At 44.1% G+C, this 20,067-nt stretch overlaps 1 protein-coding gene across 1 annotated transcript in view; it reads left to right on the forward strand.

Annotated features, from left to right (window-relative positions):
- NUP205 (nucleoporin 205) overlaps positions 1–19,507 on the forward strand; it is an 85,685-nt gene extending 66,178 nt beyond the window's left edge. The window contains exons 34-41 of the mRNA XM_049774270.1: positions 1,835–1,911; positions 5,026–5,154; positions 6,083–6,209; positions 11,586–11,752; positions 13,827–13,950; positions 15,357–15,485; positions 16,247–16,320; positions 19,154–19,507. Of these exons, the coding sequence (XP_049630227.1) occupies positions 1,835–1,911; positions 5,026–5,154; positions 6,083–6,209; positions 11,586–11,752; positions 13,827–13,950; positions 15,357–15,485; positions 16,247–16,320; positions 19,154–19,306 (980 nt within the window). The 3' untranslated portion in view covers positions 19,307–19,507. The remainder of the gene's footprint in view (positions 1–1,834; positions 1,912–5,025; positions 5,155–6,082; positions 6,210–11,585; positions 11,753–13,826; positions 13,951–15,356; positions 15,486–16,246; positions 16,321–19,153) is intronic.
- Positions 19,508–20,067: the final 560 nt, after the last annotated feature.

Genomic DNA, 20,067 nt, shown 5'->3' on the forward strand with positions numbered 1-20,067 from the left:
TAGTGTTCCCTGAGTACAGAGCCAGGAGTAAGCTCTGAGCACAGCTGGATGTGGGCCCACCATCCAATATTGTAAATTTTGGTGTCTTAATAACAGGGGTTCAAAAGTATTTTCCATTTTAAAAAGCATTAAAATAACCAATCTAATAAAAAATGGGGAAAGATATGAATAGAAACTTCCTCAAAGAAGACATACAGATGTTTATATGAAGGTTCATGAAAAAGTGCTCCATATCACTTATCAGCAAAATGCAAATCAAAACAAGTGATATTTCTCCTCCCATCACAGAGACTTGTTCTTATCACAAAGGACTAAACTATCAGTATAGGAACAGATGTGGGTAAAAAGGGTTCCTCATTCACTGCTGGTGGGATTGTCAACTGGTTCAACCTTTTGGGAAAACTATATCGAATGTTCCTCAAAACATTAAGAATTGAGCTTCTGTGACCGGAGAAATAGCATGGAGGTAGGGCATTTGTTTGCCTTACATGCAGGACGGTGGTTCGAATCCCTGCATCCCATATGGTCACCCGGGGTCTGCTGGGGGTGATTTCTGAGAGCCAGGAGTCACCCGTGAACACTGCTGGGTGTGACCCAAAAACAAAAATAAAAGAAAAAAGAATTGAGCTTCCTGAGCCATAGAGATAGCACAGCACTGAGGCTGACCCAGGATGGACCCAGTTCGTATATGGTCCCTCAGCCTGCCTGGGTCAATTTCTGAGTGCAGAGCCAGGAGTAACCCCTGAGTGCCGCTGCGTGTGGCCCAAAAACCAATCAATAAAGTTTAAAATAAAGACTAAAAAACGAAAAGAATTGAGCTTGCATATGACTCAGCAATTCTGCTTTTTGGCATCTTCCCCAAGGCCCCTAAAATTGCAGAAGACATCTGCACACTTCTGTTTATTACTGTACTGTTCACAATAGTCAAATTCTGGAAATAACTCAGGTGCCTGGGTAGATAAGGAAACTGTGGTACATATACAAAATGGAAATTTATTTGACTTTTAAGAAAAATGAAATCAGGCCTTGCATGTGGCTGGCCTGGATTTAATTTCTGGGACTGCATATGATTCTCTGAGCCTTTATGAGGGATCCCTCAGCTCAGAGCCGGGAGTAAGTCCTCACCACACCTGAATGTTGACCTAAAAGAAAAGAAAAATGAAATCATGTAATTCGTTTCTCTTTGAATGGATCTAGATTGTAGTATGCTGAGTGAAGTTAGTCAGGAGGAGAGGAACTGTCATAATGATTTCTCTTATATGGAGATTTAAGGAAACATAGGGACTAATGAACAGATGACCAGTGGCAACGGATGCTGAGAACTGGTCATTAGTAGGAAGCTTACCACTGTGTGGCTGGGGCAGGGAGAAGTAGAATGAAGTGGGCAAAGTTCCTTTCCTAGTGAGGGAAAGGAAATTAAAATTAAAAACCTTAAAAAAAGGGATCGGAGCAATAACACAGTGGTAGGGCATTTGCCTTATATGTAGCCCACCCAGTACTGACCTGAATTGAATACCCAGCATCCCATATGTCCCTGGAGCCTGCCGGAAGTGATTTCTGATTGCAGAGCCAGGAGTAACCCTTGAGCACTATCAGGTATGACTCTAAAACAAAACAAAATTAAAAAAGTAGTACAACACAGCAAACAAAACCAGTGCTGTATTGAACAAAAAAATGCAATATGAATGTCTGACTAATGTACCTAAAATGACATGTAAATTGACATATAGTACATAATATCAATTATGTGACCAGTACATTTTTTTCTATATGATTCTGAACTATTTTATTATGTGGCTGGTAAAACTTTATTTAAAAATGTTTAAATTTATAGGTATGTTAAATGAACTTGATGTTGATGTAAATGAAGGATCTCTCATGGAACTACAGGGACATATTAGAAGATTTCAGGTAATCCATTTTTTTTTCCTTGAGTAGTGACTGTTAAGACTTACAGAAAATATAGTAGTTTTCGGACCTATCTTCATTTTGCTTCCATAATTTGAGCAAACCCAATTTTAATTGCGTTTTGATAGTTTGGCATCTCAAAATAAAATGCTTGTTTTACTCCCATTGAGTTTTACAATGTTAGAAATCATCTATTGCTATCACATCAATGAGTTTTTAGATTATTTTTCTATGTATAATATATACATTTTCCATTAATGCTCCTGGACCCCCCCCCTTGGTATAATTAGATCAGAGTTTTGGTTAGATCATTGTTTAATCATTATGTGCCAATGATTATATAAAAATCATGATTTTTATATGAATAACCCATGAATGATACTTTTCTTTATATTTTGTTTTTCATAAAGATTTCTTTATATATTAGCTTGGATTTTATGTTTGCTACTAATTTACTCTCAAACTCTTTTCTGATTGATTAATCTCCCTTTAATATATTCAGACATATTAGACAGCCTGTGAATTTGATATCTTGTCAGCCTCTGGAAGCCTGTTTGGATTTAATATCTTACTGGCTGTAGGATAAAATATATACTAGGCTTGATATTCCACTGTTTGACACATTATTTAAACTTAATTTCTTTTTTTTTTTTTTTTAATGGGATGCCAGGATTCGAGCCACCATCCTGCATGCAAGGCAAAAACATCTTACCTCCATGCTATCTCTCCGACCCCTATTTAAACTTAATTTCTTTTTTTTGTTTGTTTGTTTGTTTGGTCACACCGGCAGTGCTCCAGAGATACTCCTGGCTCTGTGCTCAGAAATTGCTCCTGGCAGGCTGGGGGGACCATATGGGGTGCTGGGATTTGAACCACTGTCCTTCTGCATCTAAGGCAAAATGCCTTACCGCTGTGCTACCTCTCTGGCCCCAATTTCTTTCTTTTTTTTTTTTTTCATGGGATGCCGGGATTCGAACCACCGTCCTTCTGCATGCAAGGCAAAGTCTTACCTCCATGCTATCTCTCCAGCCCCTATTTAAACTTAATTTCTATTTGATTATTTATTTTGGTTTTTGGATCACATCTAGCAGTGCTCAGGGCTTACTCTTGACTTTGTGCTCAGGAGACCATATAGGATGCTGGGGATTGAACCTGGATAAATACATAATATAATATGAATTATATAATGTGATAATATAATATTATGTTAAAATACTACACACACACACACATATACACATACATACACATGTCACATCCTATAATACTCACGGCTTACTCCTGTCTCTGCACTCAGGGGTCACTCCTAGTAGGACTGTGATGGGATGCTAAAGTTTAAATCTGGGTTGACCGTGTGCAAGGCAAGTGCCATACCTTCTGTATGATTTCAGTGTTTTAAGTCTTTTTCATAAGTAGTTTTTCCAGTTTCCAAAAGAAAATGCTTGTCACAGGAAGCTACAGGTAAAATAACATGACTGTGCAGCCCTTTGTGGTCTTGAGACTCACCTGTACTATTTCAACCTGAGATGTACACTCTTGTCTCTCTCTCTTCTGGAGAAGCTCCTGTTCTCTCTCGCACATGCTTCTCTTCCCTCCCTTCCCTCCCCTCCCCCTGTGCCCCTTTTCTTTACTTCTTTTGTTTTGTTTTTTGTTTTTTGGGTCACACCCAGTGATGCTCAGTTACTCCTGGCTATGCGCTCAGGAATCGCTCCTGACTCGGGACACCAGGGATTGAACCGAGGTTCCTTCTGGGTAGCTGCATATAAGGCAAGCGCCCTATTGCTGCATTACCGCTCTGGCCCCTATGCCCTTTTTCTATTTTTTTTTTTTTTATATATACAAAAAAAAACCTTCACCAGTGCAGCATTCCCATCACCAATATCCCAAGTGTCCCTCCTCCCCACCTCACACCGGCCTGTACTCTAGACAGGCTTTTCTACTTTCTTCATTCAGTCATGTTTTGTTATGCCCCTTTTCTAAATAAAACTATTTTACTTCAAAGTAAGTACGTCAATAACATACCTAGTCACTGGGTCCCTGGATTATCAAATAGCTCTCCAGAGGTGTTGCATTCTCAGCAGAACCCAAATACTCTTGTTTTTCCCTGAGCCTTCTTTCTTTCCATTAATAGAAAGATAAAGATGTATGCATACATCCTCAGCACACACAGCTTTATTGCTATATACACACACAAATGTCTGGTGTTTCTTTCTTATACCAAAAAGTAAAATTTCTTCTGAAAATCTGATATGCATAGATTAAAGCTGCCTTTTAATACTTGAAATAGTGAAATCTTTTTTTTTTTGTTTTTGTTTTTGTTTTTGTGTCACACCCGGCAGCGCCCAGGGATTACTCCTGGCTCTATGGTCAGAAATTGCTCCTGGTAGGCTCGGGGGACCATATGAGATGCCAGGATTTGAACCGATGACTTTCTGCATGAAAGGCAAACGCCTTACCTCCATGCTATCTCTCTGGCCCCTGTATTAGATTTCTTAATTTGCCTTATCAAACCTTTTGGGTTTTTTTTGTTTTGTTTTGTTTTGGTTTGGTTTTTAGGCCATACCCTTTCGGTGCTCAGGGGTTACTCCTGGCTCTGCATTCAGAAATTGCTCGTTGCTGGCTCCGGGGACCATATGGGATATTGGGAATCAAATTCACATCTGTCCCAGGTCAGCAGTGTGCAAGGCAGATGCTCTGTGGTTATGTTATTACCAGTGTTCTTTTACTGAGTTGCCTTCCATCAATATATTTGCAAAAAAAAAAAAAAAGTCTACTTGGATTGTGGCAGTATCCCTTGTCTCCAAGAGATATAAGTATTTAGACCCTTGGTGTAGTAGATTAGTACAGTGGGTCAGGCATTTACCTTGCACAAGGCAGACCTATGATCCTATATGATCTCCAGAGCACCACTAGGAGTAATTCCGACCGAAGAGTTAGGAGTTACTCCTGAGTGTCACTCATTGGATGTGATCTCAAAACTAAACAAACAGAATTTAGTTCCTCTAAAAATTGATTCCAATAACCAATAAGCTTTTATGCATAGTAACCCTCAAGAAGGAGGGTCGCTGATTTGAAAGATTTCTGCTAAAATGAGCTAAGTATTCTTTTCTTCCTTAGCGCCAGTGCTTAGGGCTACTAAGTCGCTTTGGTGGCTCAGACAGATTACGACAGTTCAAATTCCAAGATGATCACGTGGAAGGAGATCGAGTGAACAAGAAAGATGAGATCGAACTGGCCATGCAACAGGTAAGAAGGGTGAGAAGTGTATTGACTCCTTGAATGTCACGATGGACATTTTAATTTTTTCCCTTGGCGTCCTTCCAAGTAGTGCTTGGGGCCCACAGATGCAGAATTGCTTGGACCCTGGGGTGCTGGAGACCTGCTGGTGCCCAGGGACCTGCAGGGCCACACCCACTGGTGCTTGTGAGGCTCAATGGAGCGGGGACACGAACTTGATTCCCTATGCGTGCAAAGTATGTGTCCCTAGTCATTCAACTATTCCTGGCTTGACTTGTGTTTTTAAAAATAGTTGACAAGATGGGTCTGAGCAGGAGCACAGTGATTAGGGCTTTTGCCTTGCACGTGATCAACCCAGGTTTGATCCCCAGCATATGGCCCCCTGAACCACTAATGATTTCTGAGTGTAGAACAAGAAGTAACGCCTGAGCATCACTGTGTGTGGCCTAAAAATAAAACAAAAAGTAGTTGACAAGATTCAGGAGTTACGGCACTTGCTTTACATGCAGCCAACCTGGTATCCAAGACTCCAAATGATCCCAGGCATTGCTGGAAGTGAACCCTGGCACAGAGCCCGGAGTGGCCTCTGAATACTGCTAAATGCAGTCCAACCCTGCTTCACATAGTTGAATAAAAATTGTAGATGCTGGAGCGATAGTTTTGCCGGTACTATGTTTGCCTTGCATGTAGCCGACCCAGGTTCTATCTCTGACGTCCCATGTGATCCACCAAGCCTGCCAGGAGTGATTGCTGAGTGCAGAGCCAGGAATAATCCCTGAGTGCCACTGGATTTTGCCCAAAAGCAAAACAAAAAAATATAGCAGATGTGGATGATTTTACAAATGATCCCAGTTTGGGGCTTCAGGTATGGATTTCCGAGGCTTTGGGGTATTGTGGGGCCATCTTTGTTTCTGTCCTGGTTTCTCTTCATTTGTAGATCTGTGCCAACGTCATGGAGTATTGCCAGTCATTCTTGCTGCAGAGCTCACCTACTTTCCAGCACACCATGTGCCTCTTCACCCCAAGTCTTTCAGAAACCATTAACAGAGATGGACCCCGGCAAGGTGAGCTTGCTAATATTTTTTAGTATCTGACCCACTCAATTGCAATGATTATTTTTCTACTTTAGTTGCATCTGTCAGGAACACTTATCTTGAGAACTGAATAGTGGAAACTTTTAAGCCTCTACCAAGGAATGGTATGGTAATGTTGTGAGACCTGCAGCTAGGCTATAACCCTTCAGAGAATGTAGAAATTTGGGATTTTTTCTTTTTTGGTTTTGGGCTACACCTGGCCATGTTCATGGCTTTGTGCTCAGCTATCACTTCTGGTAGGCCTCGAATGCAGGGGATCAAACTTGGGTCAACCACTACAAGACAGATGCCCTATTTGCTGAACTATCACTCCAGCCCTCCCTTTTTTCCCTTTAATAATAAAATTGTTCGGTTTTTTTTTTTTTTTTTTTTTTTTTTTTGGGTCACACCAGGCAGCGCTCAGAGGTTACTCTGGCTCTACGCTCAGTAATCACTCCTGGCAGGCTCGGGGGACCATATGAGATGCCAGGATTTAAACCACTGTCCTTCTGCATGCAAGGCAAACACCTAACTTCATGCTATCTCTCCGGCCCCAATAATTAAAAATTTTAATCATCATGAATTGCAGAGTTACAGTTACTCATTAGGGGGCCGGACAGATAGTATAATGGGTTAGGAGTTTGCTTTACACACAGCCTTTAAGCTGTTTTTGTTTTTGTGTTACTTTTATTGGTGCTTAGGTCTTACCCCTTACTCTGCACTCAGGAATCACTCCTGAACTGGTGGGGCTCAGGAGACCATATGGCATGCTTGGATTAACCCCGGGATGATTATGCACAAAGCAGACACCCTACTTGCTGCTCTATGGCCACAAAGTGAGCTAGCTGTTTTGAGACTGTTTCATGCACACAGTTCACAGGTCAACGACTGATGAGGATGGCAAAGGGCATCCCTTCTCTTGTTCTTCTAAGATTTCCCAGGTTTCTTAAGTTTTCAGCTTTTCTCCTTTTGCTGCTGGGAATAGCCTGACAGGTCAGTGTTTCCTCTCACTTCATCACCTCTGAAATATGTTTCCTGTGTGACCACCTATAAAGCTTGAACCCATGCTGCAAGTCATGGAGGGGGCAGTTTTTGGTCCTGCAAGGCGGATTCTATCTCCTTATGCCTGCACAGGATCCTTCAGACAGTTGTTTTCTGCCTGACATTTCATTTCAGCATCTTTGTCTGCCATGGGCAGGGATGCAAGGGACGTGAGCTTGTTTGGTTTTAGTCGTAAGTTTGTCAAACACTGAAGCTCTAAGCAGCTAATAAAGCAGCTTAGAGATGCTCTGTGTGCAGTGATTCCATTGAAGGGAGAAGTTGAGCAAGTAGCTTTAAGGATCTACGGTTTCCTAGGGGAAAACACTTAAATAATTTAGGCTGGAGCTATGAAACAATTCCTTTGGTAAAGCCAGTTAATATTGCACAACACTTCCTTTCTCCTGTGCTCAGAAAGTTTGCTGCTGGCAAGAATGGAAAGTGCCTAGTGCCTAGTGGAAGATTCCAACTCCTGATTGCCCTTTAGTGGCATGAGAGGAAATTCTTCCTGTCCACTGAGTCAGCAAACCTAGAAGTGAGTTTCCCGGTGAAGAATCCTGACCAGACAGACCCCTTTCTTAGAACAAGTTTTCTGTCTCATGGTAGTGACTTTTGATCTGGTCTGGCCCCTTCTGGTCCCTGCAGGTCTCTAAGGCTGCCTCAGGAGGGAAATCCCCCCTCCTCCCAGGCTAAAAGATTCCCAAATGGAATTGTGACTTTGCTTGGTTTTCGTTAAAAATGTAGTCCTCTGCTAACAGAGTAGTAATTATTGAACTTCTTTTTAGTTTTCTCTTAATTTTGAATCCTTTTTTAAAATCAGACCATTCTGTAAAGATATACATTGTTTTAGTGTGTGAAGCTTTATAAACCCCCCCTCCCCCAACACACACACAAATAGCTTGTTTTGTGAGACACACCTGTAGGTGCTTGGGGTACTACTTGTGACTTAGTGCTCAGGATCACTTTAAGGGCCTAGATCTCCTGCTAGCAAAGCATGCACACCTGACCCTTTTAGCTATTTCCCCAGCCCCTCTTCAAACTTTTTATTTTATTTTATTTTGCTTTATTTGGGGGGGGCACACCCTGTGATGCTCAGGGGTTACTCCTGGCTCTGCGCTCAGAAATCGCTCCTGGCTTGGGAGACTATATGGGGTGCGGGGGTGGGGGGGAGGGATCAAACCACAGTTCGTCCCAGGTTAGCGCTCAAGGCAGACGCCCTACTACTTGCATCACCGCTCCATCCCCTATTTTATTTTATTTTATTTTGGTTTTGGGGCCACACTGGGTGGTGCTTAGGGGTTAATCTTGACTCTGTGCTCAGGAATTATTCCTCATGGTGCTCAGGAGAGACCATAGGGATAGAGCCTGGGTTGGCTGCGTGCAAGGCAAATGCCCTATATGCTGTACTTTTATTCTAGCCTCTCAGACTCTTTGTAAAGAGCTAATAAGATATTTTTTTTCTTAAAATATTCTAGATACAAGAACAAGTGTTTGGGAGGCTTAAGAATAGCAGGACTAGAGGCTGGAGTGATAGCAAAGCAGTAGGGTGTTTGCCTTGCACACAGCTGACCCGGACAGGCCTGGATTTGATCCCCAGCATCCCATATGGTCCCCTGGGCCTGCCAGGAGCGATTTCTGAGTGCAGATCTGGGGTAACCCCTGAAAACTGCTGGGTTTGGCTCCCAAATCAAAAAAAAAAAAAAGAGTATCAGGGCTAGATCAGTAGAAATGAAGAGCAGGAAAAATGGCCTTCAGTAGGAAGCTTGCCAAGGGCAGGGATGGTGGGGCTAAGTTAGGGAAGGGAAACACTAGGGCAGCGTTGTGGGGGGGGGGGGTGTCTGCTACCAAGGTAGGTGGGAAACTGAGGAAGTGGACCACTGGTGAAGGGCTTGGTGTTGAAATGATCCGGTACACCTGAAATTCAATCTTGCAAGGTAAGCAACCTACCTACTGTGCTCTCTCTCCAAGAACCACCAGGTGTGATCTCTGAGCACATCCAGGTGTGGCCCAAAAACAAAGACAAAAATACTATCTTTGAGGCCTGAGATAGTAAGCAATAGGGCAATTCAAATTCCAACATCTCATATGGTTCCCCGTGTCTGCCAGGAGTAACCCCTGAGCGTTGCTGGGTCTGACCCGAAACCAAAAAATAAATAAATAAAAATACTATCTTAGTAATTTTGTACTTCATAGTGATTCAATTAAAAAAAAAAGGCAAGAAAAAGAATATTAGGCCCAGGGAGAGCTCCAGCATAGCTTGATCCCGGAAGTACAATCTACAGTGGGCCTTCTGGCTTCTGTAACACACACACACACACACACACACACACACACACACACACACACACACACACACACACACACACACACACACACACACAGTGGGCCTTCTGGCTTCTGTAACACACACACACACAGTGAGCCTTCTGGCTTCTATAACACACACCCTTGCTTCTGTATCACTCACACACACACACACACAGTGGGCCTTCTGGCTTCTATAACACACACACACCCTTGCCAGATCTCGATCTCTCTCTCTCTCTCTCTCTCTCTCTCTCTCTCTCTCTCTCTCTCTCTCTCTCTCTCTCTCTCTCTCTCTCTCTCTCTCCTCTCTCTCTCTCTCTCCTCTCTCTCTCTCTCTCCTCTCTCTCTCTCTCCTCTCTCTCTCTCTCTCCTCTCTCTCTCTCACACACACACACACACACACTTATAATTAGTTTTATAGCCCAGCTCTGACATACACACACACACACACACACACACACACACACACACACATCGATAGTGATGCACTGCCACTCTGCCGATGTCCCCCCCCCCCCCCCCAATGGGTCTCATTCTATGGTCAGTCGTGTCACTTTGTAAAGTGGTTCCTGTGGAGCAGTGCCTGCCACTGTGTGCTGTGTGGGCGTCAGTCCTCATTCCTTCTAGTATTGCTAGTTGCTGTTAGCAGTCTTCTTTGCTGTTAGCTGTGACTTGTGAGCCAGAGTCAATTTCCATAGCTCCTCTACTTTGTTTTCTATGGAATTTGATTCTGTCATTCCATTTCTCATGAGTCCTCCTCACATGAAGTCCAGGCCTGGTACCACTGAGTATTTTCCAGACTCGGGCAAGTGAGCACTGAAATGCTTTGTGTTTGATCCTCCCCTCTGCATAGCTTCTGGCCTGGTTTCGATCTCCTAAGTCTTTCCTGGTGACAGGCTCCATGTCATGGGCAGCATTACACCGGCCCCTCATCTTCACTCAGAACTGGCAGAGGCCAAACAGATGAATCCAGGAGGTTCTAGCAGGAGGCAACAGCCTCTGTGTTCCTTTCTCAAGAAGGCCAGGAGCTCTGACACTGGAACAAAGCGAAAGGAGATGGCAATGAAGGAAGCAGAAGCAGCTTTTCCATGTTGTTTGGTAGCAACTGGGGTTTTGGTTGAACAAAGATACTCTAGGGGCCAGAGAAATGATAGTACAGTGAACAAGGCACTTTTCTTGCATGCAGCCCACCTGGGTTCAACCCCTGGTACCATATTTTATTCCCTTGCACACCTCCAGGAGTGATTCCTGAGGGCAGAGCCAAGAGTAACCCCTGAATAGTGCTGATTGTGCCACCAAAACAAAGCAAGAAGATGCTTTCCAAATGGAACTGAAGCCCTTCAGATGTATTAGTCAGAAGGCTCAAATGCTCCTCTTTACTCTCCCAAGCCTTCTCCGAACAGTGCCTGTTACTGTTCTCCTTTCACAAACAGCTCCAGCATCACCCTTTCTTTTTTGCAACTTTACCAGAAGGCCCAAGGAAAGTTCATTTCTTTTGCTGCCCAGCTGGCGTTACTGTGGTAACAGGCTCATTCATTGAAATCCACTGATACTCTGGAATATTTTATTGTGTTTTTTTTTTAAGTTCTTTGGAAGAATGAGTTGGTTTAGCAGTGCTTTAGCAAGCAAACAAACAAATGTAGAGTGGAAATCAGTCTATGAGGAGAAACAGGTTCTTCACCTGGGATGAGGAAGCATCGGTATTTTGTGAGAACTGGTGTATGAGTGAACATGAAGTGGGTGGGGGGTAAAGGTTTATAGTTCTGTAGAGATTTTTCAATGTGTATCTGCCAGATTTCCTTAGTCTTCCAAAGCTTCTGGTCTTAAGACACATTCCTGTTTATAGAAGCTCCTACTTACTCCTTTGAACTTTAAATACCACGGAAACAAAGTGGCATTGAAAAGTAGACTAGGTTGGTTTTAATCATAGTTTACATGTCCTTAAATTTGTGGGCATCACGTCATAAAATGATACATCGTAATGTGTTGGTAAATGAAACTTTCTTTTAATCATCCTTCTAGATACCCAAACTCCAGTGGTCCCCTACTGGCGCTTGCCTACTCTGGGCATCATTCTCTATCTGTTGAAACAGAGTGCCAGTGATTTCTTCAGCTATTACGACAGCCATCGACAGAGTGTCACCAAGCTGCAGAATGTAGAGCAGCTCCCCCCTGACGAGATCAAAGAGGTACGAATCTGGCATGCGTTCAGCACATCGTGAGTGTGCCCGGCTCTTGGCCTGGGTGAGGTGTTTAGGAAGACGAAGGGAGCCATTGTGCTTTTGCCATGGGGCTTACAAAACCCTCACCCAGCCACTGCCTCATAGGCACTGATGCTTCTGGTTTCTCAAGAACACCACCCACCATAAGAAGAAAAGCACCTGCCCTTCAGCTACAGAGTTTTGGTCATATTTGCTGACCTAATCTGTGCTGAGAGACTCGTGTTTCTGTTGCAGATGCATTTTCTAGAAAGGCGACTCATCAGGAAAGATGTGCCTGTGCCCTCAGTAGCTTCAGAATCCTTTCAGGGAAATTTTATTTAAGTGACCTGACTGGCCTTTGTGACCTGATTTCCTGCCAGTAACCCAGAGTCTCAAGTCACTCCAGGCATTTTCTAGGAAACACTGACTCTTTCTTTCCTGTGGTGATGGTACTGCATTACTGGCTTTCTTTTCTGCTAGCTGCCTCCTTCCTGTTTGGCACAGCCCAGCTTAAGACATCCAGCTTAGGCCAGGGCAAAAACACCTGAGAGCCTCTGGGGCTTGAATCATTCTGCTGTGCACTGAGTGTCACAAGAACCCCTCGCATGGTCAGAGCCAGCTCCCTCTTTCTATGCTTCTGATGGGTGGCTATTCCCCGTGTTTTAGGCCTTAGGTACCATATTCTGTCTGTCTAAATATCACAGTCATGGTTTGCCACTCCTGTTTCTCAGAGGAGGCCATAGAGACACAGAACACAACTTACCCAGTATCCCACAGCTTTGCAGGACAAAGATGGGTGACTGAGTTAAGGCTGTCCTTCATCCCTTTTCTCCCATCACCTGTGTCTGCTGACTGCCTAACTGACAGGCAGTGAGGTACGAGCAGAGGAAGTTCAGCTGTCCTGCAAAGCTAGAGGATCTTGCCTGCCCCACTTTCCTCCACAGGCTGTCAAGGGTGTCACAATACTAAAGCATGCTCGTGTTTTGGGCATGCCTTGTGAGAGTGTAGGTTGGTTCCAGGAGGTTATAACCTCCTGTTCGATGCTATCTCTGTTAAGCTCTATAAAAGTCTACATTTCTCCCAGATGCTGAGAGCTATAGACATTGTTCAAAAAATTCGCCATGGTAGGGACTAGAGAGGGAAATGCAGCTGACCCTGGTTCAATCTTAGGCACCCCTTAAGGTTCCCTGAGCACCACCAGTACCAGGAATGATCCCTAAGAACCCCTGAGTGTAGTATAAGTCTCATAATCCAGTCCCAGAGGTACTGGGGAAAGACAATTTGAATGCAACCGAGACACGGGAAATAATCCACACAAGGTTAGGGAAATAAAACAGGTTCAGGAACTTCCACCACAGCTATCTGCTAGCAGACAAAAAGATACCAGCAGGCAGACAGGATAGCTGTGGGACTGAAAACAGAAGAAGACTCTTTGACCCGAGCTCTTGATTGGGAAGAGTAGGACCATCCCCATGGTGGAGAACAGGTAGGGGTAGGGGCCAGTCCAGAGGTACTTCCCGTCCTGGTGGGACAAGCACCTGCAAAGAAGAAATATCCTGAAAAACGTCGAACTTCGGGGCCAGAGAGTGGTGGTGCAGTGGTAGGGCATTGCCTTGCATGCAGCTGACCTAGGATGAACCACAGTTCGATCTCTGGCATCCCATATGGTCTCCCAAGTCAGGAACGATTTCTGAGTGCATAGCTAGGAGTAACCCCTGAGCGTCACCGGATTTGGTCCCCCAAAATAAACAATAAAACGAAACCAGTTCTTGAGTGTAGCCCTAAAAGTAAACAAAACTTTCTTCATGATATTTCTTAAAAAAAATCTAAACAAACTGCATTGACTGGAGATCCAGGGTTAGGAGTCCAACAGCTGATTGGAAGTGACCATGTCAGGGACATGACTTGTTTATTCATTAATTTGCTACTTCATTGATAAGGACTCATCTATAATGATATTTCAACTTGTTAGTATTTTTCTTTTATATCACTAGGAACCTTTTTTCTTGAGCAGAGTTTCCATAACGTGGTGCCACACATAACACATATGCTTTCTTCCTAGCTGTGTCAGTCCTTGATGCCTGCTGGTGTCGATAAAATCTCCACTGCCCAAAAATACGTTCTGGCAAGGCGGCGATTGGTGAAGTTGATCAACAACCGAGCAAAACTGCTGTCCCTTTGCTCTTGTATCCTTCAAAAAATCGGGGAGTGGTTTTGAATGGTGACCTGCTTACCAGAGGGTCTTCAAATTCAGGAACCTATTCTTGATTATTCAGGAGCTCACAGGCTCCTTATTCTTAGAGGATGGGGCTTCAGAATCCTCTCAACAGGAACATACTGCTTTTGATTTCTTTCCAGTAAAGGCCCATTAAAAAGCTTTCCCAGTTCAGATCCAGGTGCCCCCTCCAAAAAAATAAAAAAGTGCCCGGAGAGAGAGATAGTACAGCAGCGTTTGCCTTGCAAGCAGCCAATCCAGGACCGAAGGTAGTTGGTTCGAATCCCGGTGTCCCATATGGTCCCCCGTGCCTGCCAGGAGCTATTTCTGAGCAGACAGCCAGGAGTAACCCCTGAGCACTGCCGGGTGTGGGCCCCCCCCCCAAAAAAAAGGGCAGCTTTCCCAGGCCTGGAGATCAGAACAGTGGGTACTGGTAGTACACTTGGCCTTGCACCTGGCCAACCCACTTTCTATTCCCAGCATGACATATGGTCCCTGAGCCTGCCTGAGTGCAGAGCCAGAAGAAACTCCTGAACATCACTGGGTGTGGCCCTTAAAAACAAGCAATCAGGGATAGAGAGATAGCATGGAGGTAAAGCCTTTTCATGCAGAAGATTGGTGGTTCAAATCCCATCATCCCATAGGGTCCCCTGTGCCCAAAAACCAAAAAAAAAAAAAAAAACCCACAAGCAATCAGGGGCCGGAGCAGTGGCACAGGGCATAAGGAGTCTGCCTTGTGTGCACTAGCCTTGGACAGACCGCGGTTTGATCCCCCGGTATCCCATATGGTCCCCCAAGCCAGGGATGATTTCTGAGCATATAGCCAGGAGTAACCCCTGAGCGTCACTGGGTGTGGCCCAAAAACCAACCAACCAAACAACAACTAAAACACCAATTGCGGCCAGAGCGATAGCATAGCAGTAGGGCATTTGCCTTGCAAGCTGCCTACCCGGGACAGACCTGGGTTCGATCCCCAGCATCCCGAATGGTCCCCTGAGCCTTCTGGGAGTAATTTCTGTGGAGAGCCAGGAGTAACCCCTGAGCCAGGTGTGGCCCAAAACAAACACAAACAAAAACAGAAACAAGCAATCAAAAATCTTCTCCTAAAAAAAATAATCTTTCCCTAGTTGGTAATGATCCAAACAGTCTAGAGAGGCAGAATGGATGCTAAGGATGGGGAGGGGGATAAAAGCCTCGAGGTCCCACACCCAGTCCATCCTCATCACACCTGGCTGCTTTCTGGAGATACCAGCCTAAGATTCTGGGCTCAGTAGTAAGTGGTCGTAGCTTTTCTACCTCCTTCCTCCTTCCCAGGAGCCCGGTTGTAAAAAACTTACCTCAAGGAGAGGTTTTCCTTTCATGGTGCTCTGCCCACAGTCATCGTGGAGACCTGCCTGTTTATTCTCTGGCGCCACCTGGAGTACTTCCTGTTGCATTACACCCCGACAGACCCACAAGATTCCCTGTTTGCCTCCAGGCCCTCACTTAGAAGCCAAAGACTGCAAGGTAACTTCAGCACAGCAGCAAGCCTTCAAATGTCTGAATATCTGAGTGCCTTGGAAAACCAATTACATCTTAACTGCATTTTCCATTTCCAGGTTCCTAGGAGTGGGTTGAGTAATTCAGAGTCCCTTAGTTACTGGGTACATCTCAGCTTTATTTCCCCCACCCCTTGTATTTTACTTCTATCCATAGGAAATGGTGTAGAAAGAACATCAGATTATCTTTGCATCACCTCAGTTACATGCTGATCAGTATTGGCCAGCTTCAGTATTCCCTGGAAACACCATTTTCTAACCTTTTTTTTTTTTTTTTTTTTTGGTTTTTATGCCACACCCAGTGATGTACAGGGATGTTATTCCTGGCTATGCACTCAGAAATTGCTCCTGTCTTGGGGGACCATATGGGACGCTGGGGGATGTGATCCGTCCTAGGCTAGCGCGCACAAGACAGATGCTGTACGGCTTGTGCCACCGATCCGACCCCAAACATCATTTTCTAGAAGAATATTGAACCTGTCTTTTTTAAAAGAATGAGTAGAGAAGCAGGTTGGACCAGGCCCTGGTTCTTATAGCTGGAGGCAACTGGCCCAATGGAAAAGCATGTTTGGGTCCTTTGGTCTTCTGCCCCTTCTCGACTTTCATTTATGGGAGCTGAAGCTGTGTCCCCTGATTTGGCCCCATTTGCATGGGCCGCTGAGGTCTTCTCCTGGGGTTGGTAGACGTGCTTTTGCAGAGCTTCTGTGACCTCGTGCTGCTTATTTCTAGATTCCTTTGCTTCAGACACCAACCTGGATTTTAGAAGTGGACTGACCCATGTGAGCCAACACGACCTAGACCAGGTGAGGGCCTGTCCTCTTTCACCGTTTCTTTGTGCTTGAAAGTGAAAAGGGAAAGCCATGAGTTCCCAGGTTCTTGGCAAAGATCTGATCTGACCTCACTTCTGAGCCTCCATTTACTCGCATCAGCAATGGGAATGGTAATTCAGTCTTGGGATTGATCCAAATTAAGTTTTCATTGCTGTGTATCCTAGTAGGGTAAGGCCTGTACAAATTTCCAGTTCAGATACTGGAATTACTATGATCTGAAAATCCTAAGTGTTATTGGTGAGCTTTACCAAGTTTCTAGGCTCACATTTTTACTCCACACTTCAGTGGATTTTTTTTTTTTGGGGTGGGGGGTTGGGCCACATCCAGCAGTGCTCAGGGGTTAGTCCTGGCTCTGCTCTCATAAATCACTCCTGGCAGGTTCAGGGGATCATGTAGGATGCCGGGAATTGAACCTGGGTTCGTCCCAGTTCAGCTACATGCAAGGCAAAGGCTCTACCACTATGCTATCACTCCGGCCTCTCCACACTTGGTTTTCAGGAAATAAAGGCGAGATTGTGGTGCTCGTTACGAATTTTACAGGGCCAGGGCCATGTTAGAAAGACCGGACCATCTCCCTGGCATGTGGATGCCCCAGGAGTGATTGCCTGTACCACTTGGTCCTCTGAGCTCTGTCAGGGTGACCTTTTGTTCCTGGCATCCAAGGATGATGGGGCCAAGTATTGATTGAAATTGCCCCAGGACCTCCTGACCACATTTGGGAGACCCCAAAATAGACATAAATAAAAAATTAGAATTCTGGGTCAGAGAGATTGTGCAAAGTTCTAACGCACACATTTTGTATTCTGGAGGCTTGGATTTGCTCTCAAATATCATATGATCTCCCCCCAAAACTACCAGGAGTGAAGGCCAGGAACCCCACCTCCATCCCCTAGTAATACAATAGGAATGGCCCTGGGGTACTACTAGGTGTGCCTCCAAACAAAAATAAATAAGATATCATACAGTAATGAGGGGCCAGAACAATAGCACAACGGTTGGGCATTTGTCTTGACTGACCTGGGACAGACCCAGGTTCCATTTCCAGCATCCATGAACCTGCCAGGAGAGATTTCTGAGCACAGAGCAAGGAGTAACCCTTGAGCGCCACCAGGTGTGGCCCAAAAACCTAAAATAAATATATTAAAAAAAAAAGATCATACAGTAATAAAACAAGTCACATTTCTGCCCATGCCTTTCCCAACATGGTAGGAGAAATTAGATGCTGCCAGCTCTTCTCTAGGATGCTCTGCTCAGAACATGCTTCCCCAGGGTTGGAAAAAACACCTACATGCAGTAACCCTGGTGTCATGCCTTTCTTATCCTGGCAAGACACTCAGCTGACTCAGCATCATTGAGGCTGTAGTCCGAAGGCTGACCAGACCCAATGCAGCCTTGGGCATACTCACTCCTTCCTGACTGACAGCAGCAACTTTTACATCACGGGTTCGTGTAGGGACCCCAATGCAAAGCAAGGTCCAGTACAGAATGAGGCAGGAAAAACGGTGTCCAGAAGACATTGGCTAGACAGCCATCATATCCTGATGGTCGTTCTCATTAGAATGTTGGAAGAGATAGAGGAGCAGTCACATCATGCTGCATTGGTAGCAGCAATTTTTTTTCAGTTTGTCATAAGACTCATCGTATGTACATTTTCTAGCATCTAGAGTCTAAAGTAAGATGGGTCACCCCCCCCTCGCACTCTCATGTTTCCATGTAAAAGTAAGCTAAAAGCTTCAGATTATGAAATGAAGCGAAAAGGAAATGCTCCTTTTCAATCTTTATTTTTTTCCCCTTCCATTGCTTTCTTTTTTTATAGCTACTTGGATGGGCCTTCAGGAAATGTTTTGGTGTCTGTTGGTGTATCAGGATGGCAGTTAGCGAGTTAGCCATGTTGTTGAACAGCTTTAAGTCAGCAATGATAGTCGATGCTATATGCTTTTTTTTTTTGGTTTGGTTTTCTGGCCACACCCGGTGGCGCTCAGGGGTTCCTCCTGGCTCTGTGCTCAGAAATTACTCCTGGTAGGCTTGGAGACTAAATGGGATCCCAGGGATTGAACCTGGATCTGTCCTAGGTCGGCTGTGTGCAAGGCAAACTTTGCCTTACTGCAATGCTATTGCTCCAGCTCCAGAATTTTACATTTGTATACAGAGTTTTATACAGGATTCAGGAGCTGGTTAATTCTTCAAGTCCCTGTTTACCATTTCCACTCTGGAGAGGCCTGTGTTCTCTCTTGAACACATATCTCTCCCTCTTTCTCCCCTTACATATTTCTAAATAGTTCCAGTAAAAACTGTCTTTACCTCTCTTCCCCACAAAAATTAGAAATGTACACATTTATATAAGAAAGCAAAGGGTATTATATATTTATATCTTTCAATCATTATACTTTATATATGATATATAATAGTATATATTAATTATATGTTTCTATATATTTCATTATACCAATAAATTCTAGGGTGAAGATGTAAAGTCTTAGTTAATTAACTAGGTACCCGAAAGAACACATAGCAAAAGTTCAGAGGCTTTTTAAACAGTGAAAAATAGAATAAATAGGGCCAGAGAGATAGCACAGCAGTAGGTGTTTGCCTTGCATGCAGCCTGTCCAGGATGGATGGCGATTCGAATCCCAGCATTCCATTTGGTGTGTTGAGCCTGCCAGGGGCGATTTCTGAGCACAGAGCCAGGAGTAACCTCTGAGTGCTGCGGTGTGACCCCCCCCCCCCCCAAAAAAAAAGAACTAATAAACAGAATAAAAAGCTAAGAGTTAAGTTTTTATAATGACGTGTCATCTGTCACCTCTAGCTCCAGTTGGATGCCATCAACGCTTTTGGGGAATCTCTACAAAAGAAGCTTCTGGACATTGAAGGATTGTACTCAAAAGTTCGATCTCGCTCTAGCTTTATTCAAGCCCTTGTGAGACGTATCCGAGGCCTTCTGAGGATATCCCGGAACTGAGAGCCTCTGCTTTGCTCTTCTGGAGAAGAGATGAATTGGGGGGGAAATTGTCTCCTTTTTATAGAACTACTTTATTTCTAAATTATGATCAGAAAATATTTTGATATTGTTTTTCTTTATATATGGGTATCTTTTCTGTAAACTTCTTAGCCTGTTTCATCCTCACTAGTAAAAAAATAAATACTTTTTAAGAAAACAAAACATAGACTTATTCTTTCAGACCTTTATCTAGAAAATAATGGGCATCATCAGGAAGCCACCAAATATGCATTTCACAGCTGTGGTTTTTCCCCAGTGTTGTTATTCTGAAAGTGAAAATGTAGTTTTTGGGGTCTGAACAATAGTACAGTGGTCAGGGCATTTTCCTTGCATGCGACTGACTCTGGTTCTATCCCCAACGTTCTGTAGAGTCTGCCAGGAGTGATTCCTGAATGCAGAGCCAGTAGTAACCTCTGATGATTGCCTATTATAATCCTAAAACAAAAGAATAAAATTTACAGGTCTTGTCTTGAGATTCTAACATTTTCCTCCTCTGTACCCACAGTAGCATTTTTATATTGCTGTGGTTACTGTAGGGTAGAGTGAATAGTAAAATACTAGCCAGGTACTCTGATAGAATGCTGTATACAGTACAATAAATAGTGTATTATAAAAATGTCTCTAGTCTAGCGACTGGAGTGATAGCACAGCCGTAGGGCATTTGCATTGCACGAGGCTAACCCAGGACAGACCAGAATTCAATCCCAGCATCCCATTTGGTC

Source organism: Suncus etruscus, chromosome 1 (genome assembly GCF_024139225.1).
Source record: "Suncus etruscus isolate mSunEtr1 chromosome 1, mSunEtr1.pri.cur, whole genome shotgun sequence".
Classification (NCBI taxonomy): domain Eukaryota; kingdom Metazoa; phylum Chordata; class Mammalia; order Eulipotyphla; family Soricidae; genus Suncus; species Suncus etruscus.